The sequence below is a fragment of the Phalangium opilio genome, unplaced genomic scaffold (assembly GCF_054372755.1).
Source record: "Phalangium opilio isolate 3A_F unplaced genomic scaffold, DU_Popi_V2 ptg000070l_1, whole genome shotgun sequence".
Classification (NCBI taxonomy): domain Eukaryota; kingdom Metazoa; phylum Arthropoda; class Arachnida; order Opiliones; family Phalangiidae; genus Phalangium; species Phalangium opilio.
In genome coordinates, this window is record NW_028324182.1 from 8880518 (window position 1) to 8896573 (window position 16056).

At 38.4% G+C, this 16056-nt stretch overlaps 2 protein-coding genes across 4 annotated transcripts in view; one reads left to right on the forward strand and one right to left on the reverse strand.

Annotated features, from left to right (window-relative positions):
* LOC149661415 (neural cell adhesion molecule 2-like) overlaps positions 1-10869 on the reverse strand; it is a 78383-nt gene extending 67514 nt beyond the window's left edge. The window contains exon 1 of one of the 2 annotated variants that reach the window (XM_089842926.1): positions 10159-10869. In XM_089842926.1, the coding sequence (XP_089699052.1) occupies positions 10159-10219 (61 nt within the window). In that variant the 5' untranslated portion in view covers positions 10220-10869. Of the gene's footprint in view, positions 1-10149 lie in introns of both variants that reach the window. The other variant, XM_089842925.1, reaches the window with a different exon arrangement.
* Positions 1-16056, forward strand: part of LOC149661414 (uncharacterized) — a 318208-nt gene that overhangs the window by 196879 nt on the left and 105273 nt on the right. The gene's annotated exons all lie outside the window — the stretch shown is intronic.

Genomic DNA, 16056 nt, shown 5'->3' on the forward strand with positions numbered 1-16056 from the left:
TTTTAAAGATTTTCGTCATTAATAACTTCAACATTGGAATAGGATTTATATTTTCTGTCTGATAGATTTTCCGCGTTTTCGCTTTCCAATTCCGCGCGCTTAAAGGCCATAGACCCGAACCCCTAAGTACTTAGAGGATCTAAAAAAGGGAATAAAAATTTCATATCGACGGGCCATCCCGTAAATCGGTTATCGTGGGTTCTCTACGATATCTCTATCGGGTGCGTAGCGATACACTAGGGAAAGAGGGGAGAGACCGAAAGAGACCTATTAGACACTCGGTTTACCAGCTTCGACCGTCGGGAATGATAACAAATGGGCGCCTGACACCCCTCCTTGGGCACCATTTCTTTTCATACCCTCGTATAGCCGCGAGGGAAGATCGTGCTAACATTATAACAAGATGTACCAACCAAAATAAAACCCTTTTGACCAATTCTGAATTGCGAAATTACACGATGGTTCTGAGTAATCATGTGTAATCTTTAAATTACCTATAAGAAACTATTTCCTTGCAAACCACGTACATAAAAACGATAATTCAATATCTACTTGGTTCAAATAGTCAATGATTTGCAAGGTATAAATTTAGAGTTACGCAGTTTCGGCTCAGTCCAAGACGCCATGAAACCAACCCTAATATTTCGAGGGTATAAAAAAATCTGTTTTCCAATGAAAAGAGGAAGTTCGGGCAGAATGTTTGGGGTGAAGGAAAGCGAGCGGCGCTTTGGTGGTGGTGATAGCTCCAAGAATGGCGCAGGTGTCGGTCGTCGGGTGTATATGGGAGTAGATCGTCCGTTCCTCCGGTCGAAGAATAGCCAGAGCAACAAACCTCCTCATCTCCGGAAAAATATAATCGATCAAGCAACGAAGCGTACTTATTCCTCGATCTGCGTTGAATTTTGTATTGGTTCTACCTTGCATATAGACCCTATTTTTTTTCGTTGCCCGGGGACAGAAGCGAATATCTATCCTCGAATTGCAACAAATAGAGAATCCCCCGTTTCTTAATAGACATTCCCCCAAGCCTCATCTCTACTCTACTTCCATTCTTTTTCGTTTTTCTTCACGTGGTTCTATTTATAACAAGCAACAAGCGCGCGGTTTCTCCGGGTCGCCTGTTTCGGACAATGCTTGTCGTCTCTTCTTTTTTTACTGTTAGGGGCAACGCGACAGTTGGTTCGGTACTTATATAGCACTTTTTACGCGTGTCCTTAGTGGTACGCTCGCTATGGATGGGTTATTGAATCGAAATCCACACCAGGTCCATTGGAACTCTTTAGTTTCTCTCTTTGGCCTTCCATGGTGTAGTTAATTGAGGTCAACAACACTGTAGTAGCTTGTCTAGGTATTTAATCTCGATTGGATGATTAGTTTAATAAGGCTAAAATTGCGTAACAATGTCATACATAAAATTAATCTACACAAAGTTAATGTGAAAACTGTTCCCAGCTTTGGTGCGTTGGTTTCAAGTCGACAGGGTGGTATTACCTCTGCCTATTGGTTACTAACTGAACTTAAAAAAGGGTGTTATCTTTGTGTGAAGTAGACTTTGAATTTGTACCTTGCAACTTAAAACTTGTATGACAATTACTTTACTGGTGATGTAACCTTTAGACCTAAAGGTAGCCTACGTTTCAGTTTAGTGCATATTTTACGAGATAAATAACAGAGATGCTTTACTTAAATGATTAAATAAATACCGGGAAATTATATGCCTCCCTCATTCACGCCTCCTGTGAATCTCGCCAGAGATGTAGTAGGTATTGCGTCAATATTTACTCGAAACGGATGGAGTTAAAGTTAAGCCCTCTCACTATACAGACGTAAAGTATTCTGAAAATCCCCGTTATTTTTGACCTAGGCTTAGCACCTAATTAAATCCTTGTTTACCCTCTAGGGTATCGGGAAATCATTCCCCATTGATTTAAATATTGATTTATATTTAAATCAACAATAAGATGGAAATAATGATGAAGATTGAAGTCCATGATCCTGAGAAATTTGTTTAATTTTAATCCCATAGAATACTTATTTCATCTTTGATCCCTTTTGATTCCTGAAATGCATCCATCTATAGGGCGAGTCTGGTTCAAGAGTCAGTAGTTAGTGCGATGCATCTCGTCCTCTATATATTATATATCTTTTGTTAAAATATAAATGGAATCTTAGTTTTGTACGTGCTGCAATTTAATTCCGACATTTTATATTCATTGTCTTTAGTATTACCAATCGAGAACTTTCATTATTAACGCCACTTGCGAAGGAAATGCGTTGTTTGTTTACAAGATAGGTAAAGACAAAAGCGATACATGGCTTGATTAGATATTTTATATTTCCTTTTATATTTTGATTTAATCCGAAATGTAGGGTACTTCGCTTTGATTTTACGTTTCCAATAAGTTTCTAAATTTGAAAATTAGACGAAGCATACGACAATGGCTAGTCACGTTTCCCATGAACTCTGATTTGTTGTTGTTGTTATTTGTTATTTGTTTTACGCTGCTTAGTCTTCAACAATATTAGTAATATAAGAAGGGTTTTTTCCAACTCACTATTGACATGTCGTTAGTATTTGTTTAAGTATCCGGAATCGTTAAACACTCCTTTCCGGCTTTGTTATTTACACCGGTTATTTTTTAAACATTATGTACTTAGGGCCGTCGAGAGAGTTTGCGGGCCTCGTTTTAAATGACGGAATCGCTCGTCCTCATCAAGACAGCCCTACAGGTGCCCCGGGCCCCCTGGAACTGACCATTGCCCCTTTCTCTCGGCGGCCGTGTATGTACTTGAAGTATGGATAATGTAGACTCGAGTATTTTCAAATAATGCAAAACTAAATTTTCATTTCATATTATCGTCTAAATTTCCATAGTTTCTAAAATTCCTTATATAATATATATTATGTAATTAAGAAAGCAATTATTCTCAATTTATTGTGAATTGTCATCTTTTTTCTTACGACTAGTCAAATATCACTTGTAGAGCTTTTTGAATTGCGAAAAATAACATCCTTCCAATCATTTGTATAGACTTGCCCTAGTTCTACACTTGGTTGTGTGGCGTTTTTTATCACAGTATTTTTGTAACTGGTATTCATTCAGTCTCTTCGGTTCCTATTGTACTTCATCCATTTGAAGCGGGCGATAAAAAATGACCCTAAAGCTGACTCTGAATAAACTCTTAATAACAATGAAAGACAGAATAAGAAAAATATATATATACATTTTTTTTTTCGGATAGTCGATTGTATTGTCCTTTTATACTCTGTCTCTATGGAAGATCCATAAAAATGTCCTTTAGAATAGGAGGGACGCGATAAATAGACAATAAAATCCGATATAAGAAAGAGGAGGGAGAGTATGTGTGAAAAATCTCTCGGCTTTCCTTTAACGGGCCAGCATGCGTTACGTATTGAAGCCACGCGCTTTTAAATATGTAAGAGAATATTTTTCAAGACTGAATCAACTGAGATTTGAGAGTTTTCAATCTTTTTATTTATGCCACTATTCGAAAATATCTTTCAAAGTTGCTTGCTCAACTTTGAGAAAATTTATATTTTTCAAATTAACAAGAAATATATATTACATAGTTTTTAATAAAAAGAGGTTTTAATGAAGATTTTATTAAAAAGCATTTCGCGTTTTCAATGCAACCAAAAAACACCAAATAAGTTTTGAAGTTTCGCTGAGAAATTAATAGCCAAGGGAGAAATAAAAATATACCCCCGAGTTCGCGCAGCCTTGATAAAATCTTTAAATAAAACCTTTTTAATTTATCAATGGATGATGATGTAGTGTGTGTAGCAAAGTAAACGAAAATAATCCATTTCGGGATCGGGATGATGCGTCATTACCCAATTAAAATCGTTGCCATTTTTTTCTAGTGAAGAGTAATCTTTACTTTACTTTAAACTTGACAGAGTAAAAGTAAAAATAACAAGACGGCCCAAGGGCTCGTAATAGTAGTCATATCGTACGAGTGAATAGCCCCTCTACACCCTACCCTAATGAGTGGATAACCCCTCTATACCTTACCCTAATGAGTGAATAGCGCTATCTTTTTCAATGCTTAAATGATTTACCGTGCATAAAATCAGAGTGAATAGCCCCTCGATTCCCTACTCTCTAAACAGTGAATAAATTATAACCGTATAAATTTACTTATGGTTTAATTCTAATATTCCGGCGAATCGAAGAACAGATAGTTTTTAGTGATAATCCCCTCGATGAGCTTACAACATAGACTTATGTCGAATTTGCCGATGCACACTTATCGCATCTTATAAATTTCTAACAAGGACTTATGCCCAGAAACTTTTGAAAGAGAAAGTTTAGTTATAGTGATTACGCATTTTAGTGATTATCCCCTCGAATTACCTTTAGTAATGCTAAATGATCAAACGCATAACGCTCATTTAGCACTATGTTAGCTCTATCTAAACCCACATTTGAATTAACCGCCAAAACGTTCCAGTCAAACATAACATAGATGACGATAGCTACCGAACGATAACGAAACACATGAGCGCGGTAGGAAACGGGGAAAATCGTTAGCTATTTAATTAGTACATACATAGAAAGAAAATAAATATAAAAACCCCAAACATACAAATTCATAAGTATCCGACCCCACAGATAAAAATTCAAAAGTATCCGACCCCACAGATTAAGAGGTCCCCACCCCACATCACCCCGACATTTTAGAGATAAAAATAAATAATAAAAAACTCGAGGTTTCTATCAAGTCTCTATGGTTTAGTGGTTAGAATGTTTGTCTACTGCGCCAGCGTCCCGGGTTCGATTCCCGGTCTGACCTGAAAAATTTTTTATTGAAATTAAATCTCTAACCGAGCCCAGTAACCCCTATGGGTGGGTTGTGGTAATATAAAGTTCCTTTTAAGCTAAAATCTGACGATAACGAAAGCGAAAACTCCGGCCACAAGTACTACTACTACTACGGCTCGGGTCAAACTAAGAGCCTATCGTATACTACGATATGGCTAAAAACGTATTAATTTCGTATTAGCGAAAATGTTTTTATTTTGATGCTAAGAATAATTTAGACTTCATGGATCAAACTGAACAAACGAGGCTTGGATTTTAGTTAGGTATAAAAGTAACGTTTTGTTTCTGTTCCTAAATATACTCAAACGGAAGGAAGTTCCAGTTCTATTTTTCGATTATTTAATGGTCTTTTTGGCCCATTGCGAAAAGTAGGTGGGCGCCAATCCCTATATAGTTGATATACCCTGGAAATGCTAATGATACTTTTCCCGTTGTAGACCAAAAAGGCATTCCCGGTTTAGAAAATAATTTGTAAAAGAGACGACGGCAGAGACCCAAAATTTATTAAGCTATTTCTCTCTCGCTCCCTGCCTCCTTATGATAGCGTTGACATTTTCCATTTTAGTTTCACCCTCATTCCCTCGTTCTCTTTAGGATGTCAACCCTTTAAAACGGAGCGGTGTTTAAATAAATGGTTCCGATAGTTGACAGTGTAAGCTATATCGTGCGCGTAAATACCAGTGTCATACATGCGAAAATGTTTTTCTAATATATTTTGAACCCCGAACGTACAACGCTACACTAGTAATCCGAAGTTATAATAATCTAAAGGAATTACCGCTTGGAAAACTTTGCTAAGCCTAAATCGAATTTTTTTCAAATTAGGCTTAAGAAATAAGTCGTCAGTAACGTTTTTGTCGTGTTAACCCATGGGATTGTTGAATTGAAATTTGGCTTTTTGGGCATGTTAGTCTTCCAAACTTTAAGATTCAGGGTAGAATTGAATGAATAAGGATGGTAAACCGGTCCTCCTTCCAGGCTTCCATCCCGAAAAGGGCTATAGCTATGGAAAGGATATCTGGTGTGGGCTAGCAACGAAATCCGCGAGGCGTAAAACTAGCCGATTTAAAGGGCCTTCTTTTTCCGCTATAGACTTTGGGCGCCACTGTATTAGGTCTACCATATATAATAGTGAAAGAAAAAGGGGTGTACAGGCGGACTTTTTATGTTTTTTGCTCCGGTCTTCTCTTCCGGGTGTGCCCACCAGTGCCCTTGCCCCCTTCCTTCATCCGGATCGATTCTCCTCTTCTTCTCTTAAGCCTTGGCCAAAGGAAAGGAAAAGGAGTTTGAATTGTTTTGGGCTCGGAGATGGTCAGATTCTCTGACGCGAGAGGAAAAAAAAAAGAAAGAAGAAAAACAAAGAGGAAAATCGGGAATATGGTAAAAGTAAATCGTGGAAAACGAAAAGAAGGTCCCGGGGTTTTTGAAAAACGTGTTCTACGTTAGCCTCACGTTTCCATCATTTTCCTGCGTAACCTTTGTACTTTTCTATCCGCCTTCCAATTCAACTTTTTTTTCAGTGAATTTTATTTGTATAAACTAAACTTTTACTAAGAATTTTTTTAGAATTTTTACTTTCCCACTAAAAAATTAAATTTATATTTTACAATTTTATACAAACATTTTATACATTATACTTCATTAATATAAGGAATTCGGGTTTTATAATTATTCCATGAAATTTTGAATCATATTATCATTAATACAAGACGGTTTTCAATTTCAAAGCATATTCATTGTGTATTCTGTGTATAGTAATATATTCTTTATTTAGATATTTACTAGTCCCTAGGTTTACGGCCAAGCCCATTGTTATGTATTATAGTCTAAAGCAAAGGTTGGATATGACAAAACGTGCCTTTTTGTCCATTCCCCAAAATGGAATATACAACGTCTAAGATTAAATCCGGTGGGGTTTTTTTGTCATCCTTTATGAATATATTTCGTTATAAATTCCATTCCGATTGAATCGTACACACGACCTACTTCAAACGAGACTTATTTACTATGTAGATATAAATTCCATTGAGGCTAAAGACATTCTTGACGTTACTATTTGCAAAGATTAAAATTCGGATGCAATTTTTTAGCCATATCGTAGTATACGATAGGCTCTTAGTTTGACCCGAGCCGTAGTAGTAATAGTAGTAGTAGTAGTAGTAGTAGTAGTAGTAGTAGTAGTAGTAGTACTAGTAGTAGTCGTGGCCGGAGTTTTCGCTTTCGTTATCGTCAGATTTTAGCTTAAAAGGAACTTTATATTACCACAACCCACCCATAGGGGTAACTGGGCTCGGTTAGAAATTTAATTTTAATTAAAATTTTTTTGAGATCGCAGCCGGGATTCGAACCCGGGTCACTCACGTAGTAGACGGAAATTCTACCACTAAGCTATAGAGACTTGATAGAAACCCCGAGTTTTTTATTATTTATTTTTATCTCTAAAATGTCAGGGTGATGTGGGGTGGGTTCCCTCATAATCTGTGGGGGTCGGATACTTTTGAATTTTTATCTGTGGCGTCGGATACTTATGAATTTAAATGTTTGGGGTTTTTATATTTATTTCTTTTTATTTATGTGCTAATTAAATAGATAACGATTTTCCCCGTTTCGTTCTTGTTCGGTAGCTATCGCCATCTATGTTATGTTTGACTGGAACGTTTTGGCGGTTAATTCAAATGTGGGTTTAGATAGAGCTAACATAGTGTTAAATGAGCGTTATGCGTTTGATCATTTTAGTATTGCTAAAGGTAATTCGAGGGGATAATCACTAAAATGCGTAATCACTATAACTAAACTTTCTCTTTCAAAAGTTTCTGGGCATAAGTCCTTGTTAGAAATTTATAAGATGCGATAAGTGTGCATCGGCATAAGTCTATGTTGTAAACTCATCGAGGGGATTATCACTAAAAACTATCTGTTCTTCGATTCGCCGGAATATTAGAATTACAGCATAAGTAAATTTATACGGTCATAATTTAATCACTGTTTAGAGTAGGGAATCGAGGGGCTATTCACTCTGATTTTATGCACGGTAAATCATTTAAGCATTGTAAAAGATAGCGCTATTCACTCATTAGGATAAGGTATAGAGGGGTTATCCACTCATTAGGGTAGGGTATAGAGGGGCTATTCACTCGTACGATATGGCTACTATTACGAGCCCTTGGGCCGTCTTGTTTTTATTAACGATGATAAGGTTGATTTTTTCCCCCTAACCTTTGCTGAAACAATTCCTTAAGAATATAAATCGGACTGGATTTTTTCCCTTTGGTCTGAAAGCTTTCGTATTTAAATTTCTTATGAACTGCGGGTCCGGGGATTCATTGTCGATAAATTGGCTCCATTCTCCTTCCCTTACCCCAAGGGATTTTGAATAAAATCATCAAATTCCAGGAATAATTTCGATTGCGGCGATTCTGCCATGCATTTTCTCACATCAAATTCCTTGAGCATTGTTAGGGGGATGGTTGAACCATTTGAGATAACACATTGGCATTGGATGCGTAATTAACAAGTATTTTCCCTTCTTAATTAGCCGCCTAAACTTATGTATGAACTTTAATTGGAGGATATTATTAATATTAGGGTGATTTTTACCATTGGCGCCGCTACCACCCTATCAATTCACGTGACCGTTTCTCCCTTTCCGGCATGCTTCGTGCTAAAAGAGGAATTTTGGAAGGAGAAAATGTTTCTATCTCGATTATATTCTCGTTAAATCAAAATACCAAGTTAATACGTGCTCTGGCGTTTATACACCGTCGCCGGGATGGAGATTTCTTGACGTATATACGTCCGTACGAGGACCTGACGGTAATGGTATTGTAACGTGGGGCGGAAGTAGAGGAACATTCCTTCCATATGGAGAGCGTCCACCAAATGAGCTCTAAATGGTGGTAATCATACTTTAGGAACTGTTCAAAAAGGGGTTCTCGCTCGCCGCCTTATTTGGTCTGGTAAGGCGCTTAAAGGAAGTCATTTGACGGTCATTCGGATCCTCTTTTGACTAGGACCATTCAAGGCCTGGGTTTTTCACTACAGTACCGCATTCCCCCTTTATTCTTTTCTCCGCTAATCTTCGCTCGTACCCCGCTTCGTTAGCCCATGCAACCAAAGAACTTACTCGGGTCCTCTCAACCTATTCACTTATTTCTCTCTATCTCTGGCCGACACAACGTTTTCTTCTTCCTTCGCGCCAATTTTAAAGGGACAGGCATTAGTATTTACCTTTCAAAGCCATCATCTTACGGTAAATCCAGGATTTATTTTGACAAAATTGAACCAAGAGGATGTAAAACATATATAAACAAGGCTTAAAAGTGATTTGGCAAGAGTTTTAGAGTTCAGCGTTGATTTTAATAAAGGCTTGTCCGACCCCTCTACGAATTCAACTGGGCACGGATCGGACGATGGAAGAAGCCAGTGAAGAATAGATAAAACGTTATAATGTAGCCGGCGCCACTCATTTGCTAGCTCGAGAGATTACAAAATCAATGAGAGAGTACCAACCAGGCTGCCGAGATATTTAGGGAATTCAATAGGGTCCGTTCTAGTAACGGGTACTGAGAAGAACCATTGAAAAGTTTCCTCCAACAAAAGGCCAGTTAAACGCGACTAAAACCCTTGAGCACCTTGGTTTTCCCCAAAATTCCTATTGACGAATCGCGTTTTCAATTGAAAATTTCGGGCAAACCAAGCCGCTGAACTAATATGCCAGATTCCCTATAGATTTCTCTCCTTTCCCCTTTGAAAATTTAATTGATTGACTTTGATAAAATGTACAGTTTTTCTGTTCTATTATAAATTCTCTTTGCGTAACTTTTTTTCTAATTGGAAATTAATTATTGCATGTAGTCTAATTCAAAGAAGATTCTTTGTTGAAATTCCTTGTAATTCTGCTGTAGTAACCCAAAATAATGTGTTTTTAGTTGAATTTTGCTCTTTGCAAAGTATTATCCTCCGGGTTAGTTCGGAGAACGGGCTCGCTCTCTCGTGTGGGCAATCGTTGGTATTTTGGCGTACGTAGGTAGCTGGAAACGAAATCTATCTCATTTCATGCTCCGTTTGTAAGGCCGTCATTAGACGCGCTTGAATGCTTCTTACCAAAAACTAAACGCGTTAACCTTTATAACCCTCGAGAAAAAAAGGGTTAAGGAGATTGTGGAAGTGTAAAAAAAAAATCTTTTTTCAACTAATGACTCTTCTAGCAACGAGTCTAAATCGATAAACCAACGCGAAATGCGTGTGCAAACCGAAAATAGAAAATGAGTGGAAATATAAAAGAAAAAATGGAATAACGCACCAGTCTTACCTCCTATGCACCGACTGGCAACCATGGAAAAGATAACCCATAAAACTTTCAACCACGGCATCAGCACAGTCTTTTATTTGGAAACTCCTTATTGACAATTTTTTTCTATTTTCTAATGAAAGAATTATCGGGAGTAGAAACGAAAAGGAATTTGGATCACTAGAAAGTCGACCCTGATGAAATCACGGTTTCTGTAATAACCGGCCGAGTCAAAGATATATATTTTTTACGCGAAAAGCGAAAGATGGTTTTTTCGTATCATCACCACGAGATCGTAGCTAAGGATTTAATTCCTTCTCCGCGCAAAATTCGGAGATTTTGACGCTTCATCTTCGATGAAAAGCCAAACCCGGATTCGTCCAATCTTGCCGAAGATGTCCGGTTAATTACTTTATAGGAAAAATCCAAGTACATGCCTTCATTCTCGGAAAAACTAGTGCTAGCAAGTAGGAGAATCTCTCGGTTTTAGATAGAGCGAGCGAAAACGCGTCTCATCGTCTTCGCGGCTATTCTCTCTCGATCTTTAGCAGAATTCCGAAGAGCCGACTCACTTTAAGACCGACCTCACGTGGGGGGACGAGGCTGCGCCTAGCGGAGAGTTTTGCTGCCGAGCGTACCGATACTTTATTATGGCTTTGGAACCGTTCGGCGAGCGAAAGCGGCGAAAGAGAGGGGGACGGAAATACTGGACGCCACTGGCATCTGCCGGGATAAACCCGAAACGTTAGACCAGCCAACGGATTTAACTCTAGAAGAAGCCCTGGATGGGTGAAAAAGAGATTGGCTGAAAAATTGAGCTAGTAAAAATGCTTGGTTTTTCTGGAAATTTACAGAAACAATAATCCAAGATGATCAAATTGGAATTCTCGGATGGATATATAAATTTCATTTCCACCATCTTGATTAAATCTTAGTATTGACCCCGCGCGTGTACCATATGTAAGGTCAGCGGCTTGAAAGTGTTAGTGGGTGCGAGTGGAATATGGAGTCTAATACCAGGCACGTTTACGGGTAAGACGTTCTAAACGACGTCGTAAATCCTTCTATAATGACACCGATGGAACCATTTTAACGTAATGTTTATAAAAGGGGGTCGGAGGAGACTGGTAGTAGGTCTTAGGCTAGGTATGGCTACTCGGGTCCGCTGGCGAAAACCGTAGAAGAGGTTTATCGCTTAATATCATCGGGGGAAACTGACGGCGTCGGTTGTTCAGTCAATACGTCGTTACCCATTACGCTAATCCATTGTAAACCTCGAAACGTGTTATTGAATTTCTAATACATTTCGAGGCAAGCCAATCCTGGATGGTAAGCTATAGTTAGGTTCTCTATAAATCTATAAACCAAAGCCCAAACTCCAATAAGGATCATCGAAGCGGTTTAATCTTTTACGCCTTCAATGGCCTTATTTCCCTCTTCCCTCCAAGCCATTAAAATGGTGTAGTGGCCACTATTGGCGGTCCGAGAAGAAGAGAAACTTGCCACGACACTCCGAATTGTACAAGCCCTCTAAGCTAGTTTCGGGATTATTCTCCGAATGTCCCGGATAGGCTAATTGATATACTTCAAAATGAAATGGTTTAGTCTCGAAGTTTGCAGTTGGCGCAAATGTCTTTAAGGTGGGATTTTTTTCTTACTGTTCCGCGTCTCTATCAGACTTGCCCATCTTATCTGGCAGATGAATGAATTATTCATTAATCTAGTTCAAAGAAATTTTCTTCCAACAAAGTGAATCCATCACTTAATTCAAAAATATTCAACTAGTTCGGTAAATGCGTTGGTTCCTGTGAATATGTTAATTGTTCAGAAAAGGCTAAGAGGATGCGTGGGTGTGAAAGAAAAAATATATTGAATATTCGGGCTCTGTAACTTAACTTCAGATTAATTTAGTTTGGTTTCGGACCAGCATACGTGGCGTCACGCGGATAATTAGGAAGTTAAGATAAATCGGAGTCGGTCCTTCATTAGTATTGGAATCAGTTTGTGTTCGTAAAGGAGTAGTATCGCATTGTTCGGTTCGTTTCGGTTTCTGGAAAGCTTTTCCGAATATCTCAATAACTTTTAAAGTGTTAGATGGTAAGGATCCTGAGGGCGGTCGCGGACTAATAACGTTTTCAACTCTCGAAGCGAATTGCTCGTCCCAATCCCTCTTGATCCGCACTTCCCTCTTTGGTGGAGCAGAGCGCCGTTTGTTTAACGTTTTACAGCGGCTATAATACGTAAGCAACGTTCATTAACGAGCCTGACGAGCTTACCCCAGTGCCTGCCAAGCTTGCCTAAGGCGACGGCTACTACACGGTTTAATCTCTTGACCTAGCTGTAGTTTCTGACGATATTCAGCGCACTTTAGCTAATTATTTTACTCTGGAAAATATCGCCTACTCGTTCCTTCATTTCTGATAGCGAGCTTGTACGTACCGAAATAATCCTAGTGTAGTTTCCTCTGACATATCCCGAGTTCATTCGGCAATGCATCGCGTCCATACCCATTACGAATTAGTCCTCTTATTCAATGTAGGACGATCTAATAAAACTTGGCATATGAACATTTTTGCCACAATTGCAAATAAGGAAAGGATGTTCTTCGAAAATTAAATATTTTACCAACTCTTGATTTGACATCTTTAAAATACATAAGTCAATAATGTATCTTTCGTATCCTTAACCACAGGGAAAATTCTTACTTTTTATCGAGAAAAACAGGCAACAAAGAATCGAGCGGGTAGACACTTGAGAACTCAGGTGTACAATATGTCTTGAACTCAATGTACTGTCAAAGCTGAACTGTGAGTTCCGAAGGCTTTGAACTCAATGCACTGTCAAAGCTGAACTCTTTTGAACTCAGGTGTACACAGAGATCCAGAGCGTCTTCCCCCTCGCAAAGAATGTAATCCGAAGAAAGGAACCGAAATAATTCCTTTGAATAACTGTACGAATTGCTACGCCATTAAATATTTCCCTAGCGTATTCAATTTCACTTTATTTCATCCGCTTACAATTACAATTAGAAAAATACGAAACCATTTTTAAAAATGTTCACCGTTTTTATCGTAAAAGATCATATTAAAAGACGGATATAACTGTCCTCGTTCAAGTTTAGCCGAAGCTATTATTAAAGGTACTTGAATCGTCTTCCACAAAACCATCCATTTATTGTAAACTGCAGAAATTGCTTTCGTGAAGTTCTCTGAATCATTATTGCGAGGTAGTCCTTCCTTAGTTGTCCGAGCTTGATCTAATGGAGTGCGTAGGCCTAAAACGTTTCGAATTGAACTTTCGGTAAAGGATTAAGCCCCGGGCAGAATAACGAGCTTACATCGATTATAAGTACGGTGAAGGAATTATATTTCCATGGATAAAATTTGGATACGCCCTGGAGTAATGTTTTCCCCGGTGTCAAGGGCTTATCGAAAGATCTTTCAATTTAAATAGCACGCATTTCAATTGAAGAGTTTGATTTCATTTTACGCGTAATTTTCGATCGTAAAGTTATTTGATCTATTTTTAATTAAAAGGAATTTGTAAAAAATTTCAATTTCAATTTGGATTTTTTTTTCAATCCACGAAATTTTACCACGCAATTTACCTTACACCCCAAATTAAAATATCCTAATTCCATATTCGTAGAACGTCAGTGGACGTAAAACGGTTATGAGTTGATTATTATTTCACCTTCATTATTGAACCGTTTGTTTACGTAATTGCAACACCGTAATGAAATATTTATAACAGTAAAGTGCCTGTAACGAGGCAGTATATTGCAGGCTCTCAATACTCGCGGGGAGAATTGATAAATTCATAAAAATAGACCTAACTGTATTAAAGCGGAAGCCGGCCAGCGTAGTGGGGAGCATGTTAGAGCGTGAGATTCAACGAGGAAAATGAGTCCATCATCGCGTATTTCGGACACGTCTCTTCTTTGCTTATATTACACCTTCCTTTCGCCGGTTCACCATTTCCTATCTCATCTTCCATCCTATAAAGAATACCCTGTACACTATACCATCTGAGCGGCTTCTATTTATTTCGATAGCAGTAAAAGGTAAAAATGTTACCCACGTAGAGAGTTTTAAAATGTTTTGCGAAGTCTACGAGCGTCGTTTCATCCTAAAAAACCCAGGCCTAGTTGTAGTATAAAAGATTCCCCATCGATGGTATGGGTACCTCCTTTTTTCCTAGGAAATATCGTAATTGATTTTGAGTTTCTCTTTCTACGAAGGTGTACCGCACTCGAAACTGTGCTTTGGGGGCTTCTCCGCTTCAAGTTGAGTATATATCGAGAAAAAAATATTCTCGCTCATTTTCAAATCCTCACATATCGCGCGGGATATATTTCCGTCATCCTTACCTCCTAACAGTTCAGGGTGGTGAACCGGTGCGAAAACTGCATGACGGGTGGGTTGGGTTGATTTTTGACTTTCACCCAGAGAGTGGTGCGGCGTGTCGATTGAGAGGTAGGACAGTAAAGAAAAATAATACTGTGCCAAAATATGTATTTTCTTCTCTTGGTTGTAGAACCATTTGTCAAGAAATTAAGCTTAATCCGTAATTTTTTTCATCTATATTATTTTGTGCCAAGCAGTAAGGTAAAACATCAATTTATTGTAGATTAGCGGATAACCATTGAGAACGTTTTTCTTACGCTAATGCCCGACTTCTTGTTGGCGAGGATGGTGTCGAGGTTTGGAAGTCAAGGAGAGAGAAAAACCGCTTAATAATTCAGGTTGCAGCCTCTCCTTCCTTATAGTCCTATGCAAGGGGTCTCTGTTTGAAGTATGTCGGATAAGTTGGTTATGGGTAACTTTACAGGGACATTCTGGGGTAAGGAAAGAAAAAAGAACGTCTTAAGAATGGTTGTAGGGAGTGAGATGGAGAAGATGCGTGGAAGAGGAGGGATGGAGAGAAGGAAGGGAGAGAGAGAGAAGGGAGAAACGGGATCAATCTTGGGAATGAACAATGATGCAGCGAACGCGGCTTTCGTTTCAAATTTCGCCTTCGTGATTAATCGTTCGCTTATAAAGGGCAATTTACGCTTGTAAGAATCTCTCTCGGCCGTTTGCCTAGCTAGCCTCGTGGCTTATCCTTAGTACGTGTTGCGTTCTCCCTCCAGCCATTCAAAGCGACTGTTTGATACTCGGAGTCATTGTACGCGATTGGGCCCACCACTCCCCCCCTATTTCTATAATATTTTTGTCATCTTTATTCTTTATCCTGTAAAATATATTCCCGTTTGCCATGATAGAATTCTCTGAAGAGCTCAAGAAGCATCAGCTTGATAAAGTTCTTGTCAAAAGGCAATAGACGGCGTTTATCCATACTTATTCGAATATAAAAAGGGACGAGATTTATATTTTAGATATTGATATTCATTGCTCTATATCCATTTATGAGTCATTCATATCCACAACCCTAACCCACCGCATATATTTTTTATCGGTCGTGAATGAATTTTTTATACAATTCGGTGTATAGAGTATCGACGCTTTGAAAGCAAGGAAGTGAGGAGAAAGTTAGTGGTAGCGTATTTTGAGTCGAATTTGTTATCATTGATCGTGACGACACCATTTGACCATGTGCATCTAATCCGATGAATGTAACGCTATTTTCAACCTTCAGTGCTAGTTTAAAATGTCATCATTTGATTGGGACTATTTCCAATAACTCTTAAACAAACTAAAATGGTATTCTACCTTGACGACCCGAAGCCCATAACCTAAAGTAGGCAATAGAAACGAAACTATTTTGTTACAGGAAGAAGAGGCTCAATGCACACTGACTTTGATAATTAATATGAGTGACCACCCCCTTGCCTATTCTATCTAAAAGATCTGTGACGTCTTTACAACCTTCACCTCGAACTCTATTAGAAACAAAAGGTTATACAAAATATTTCTTTTT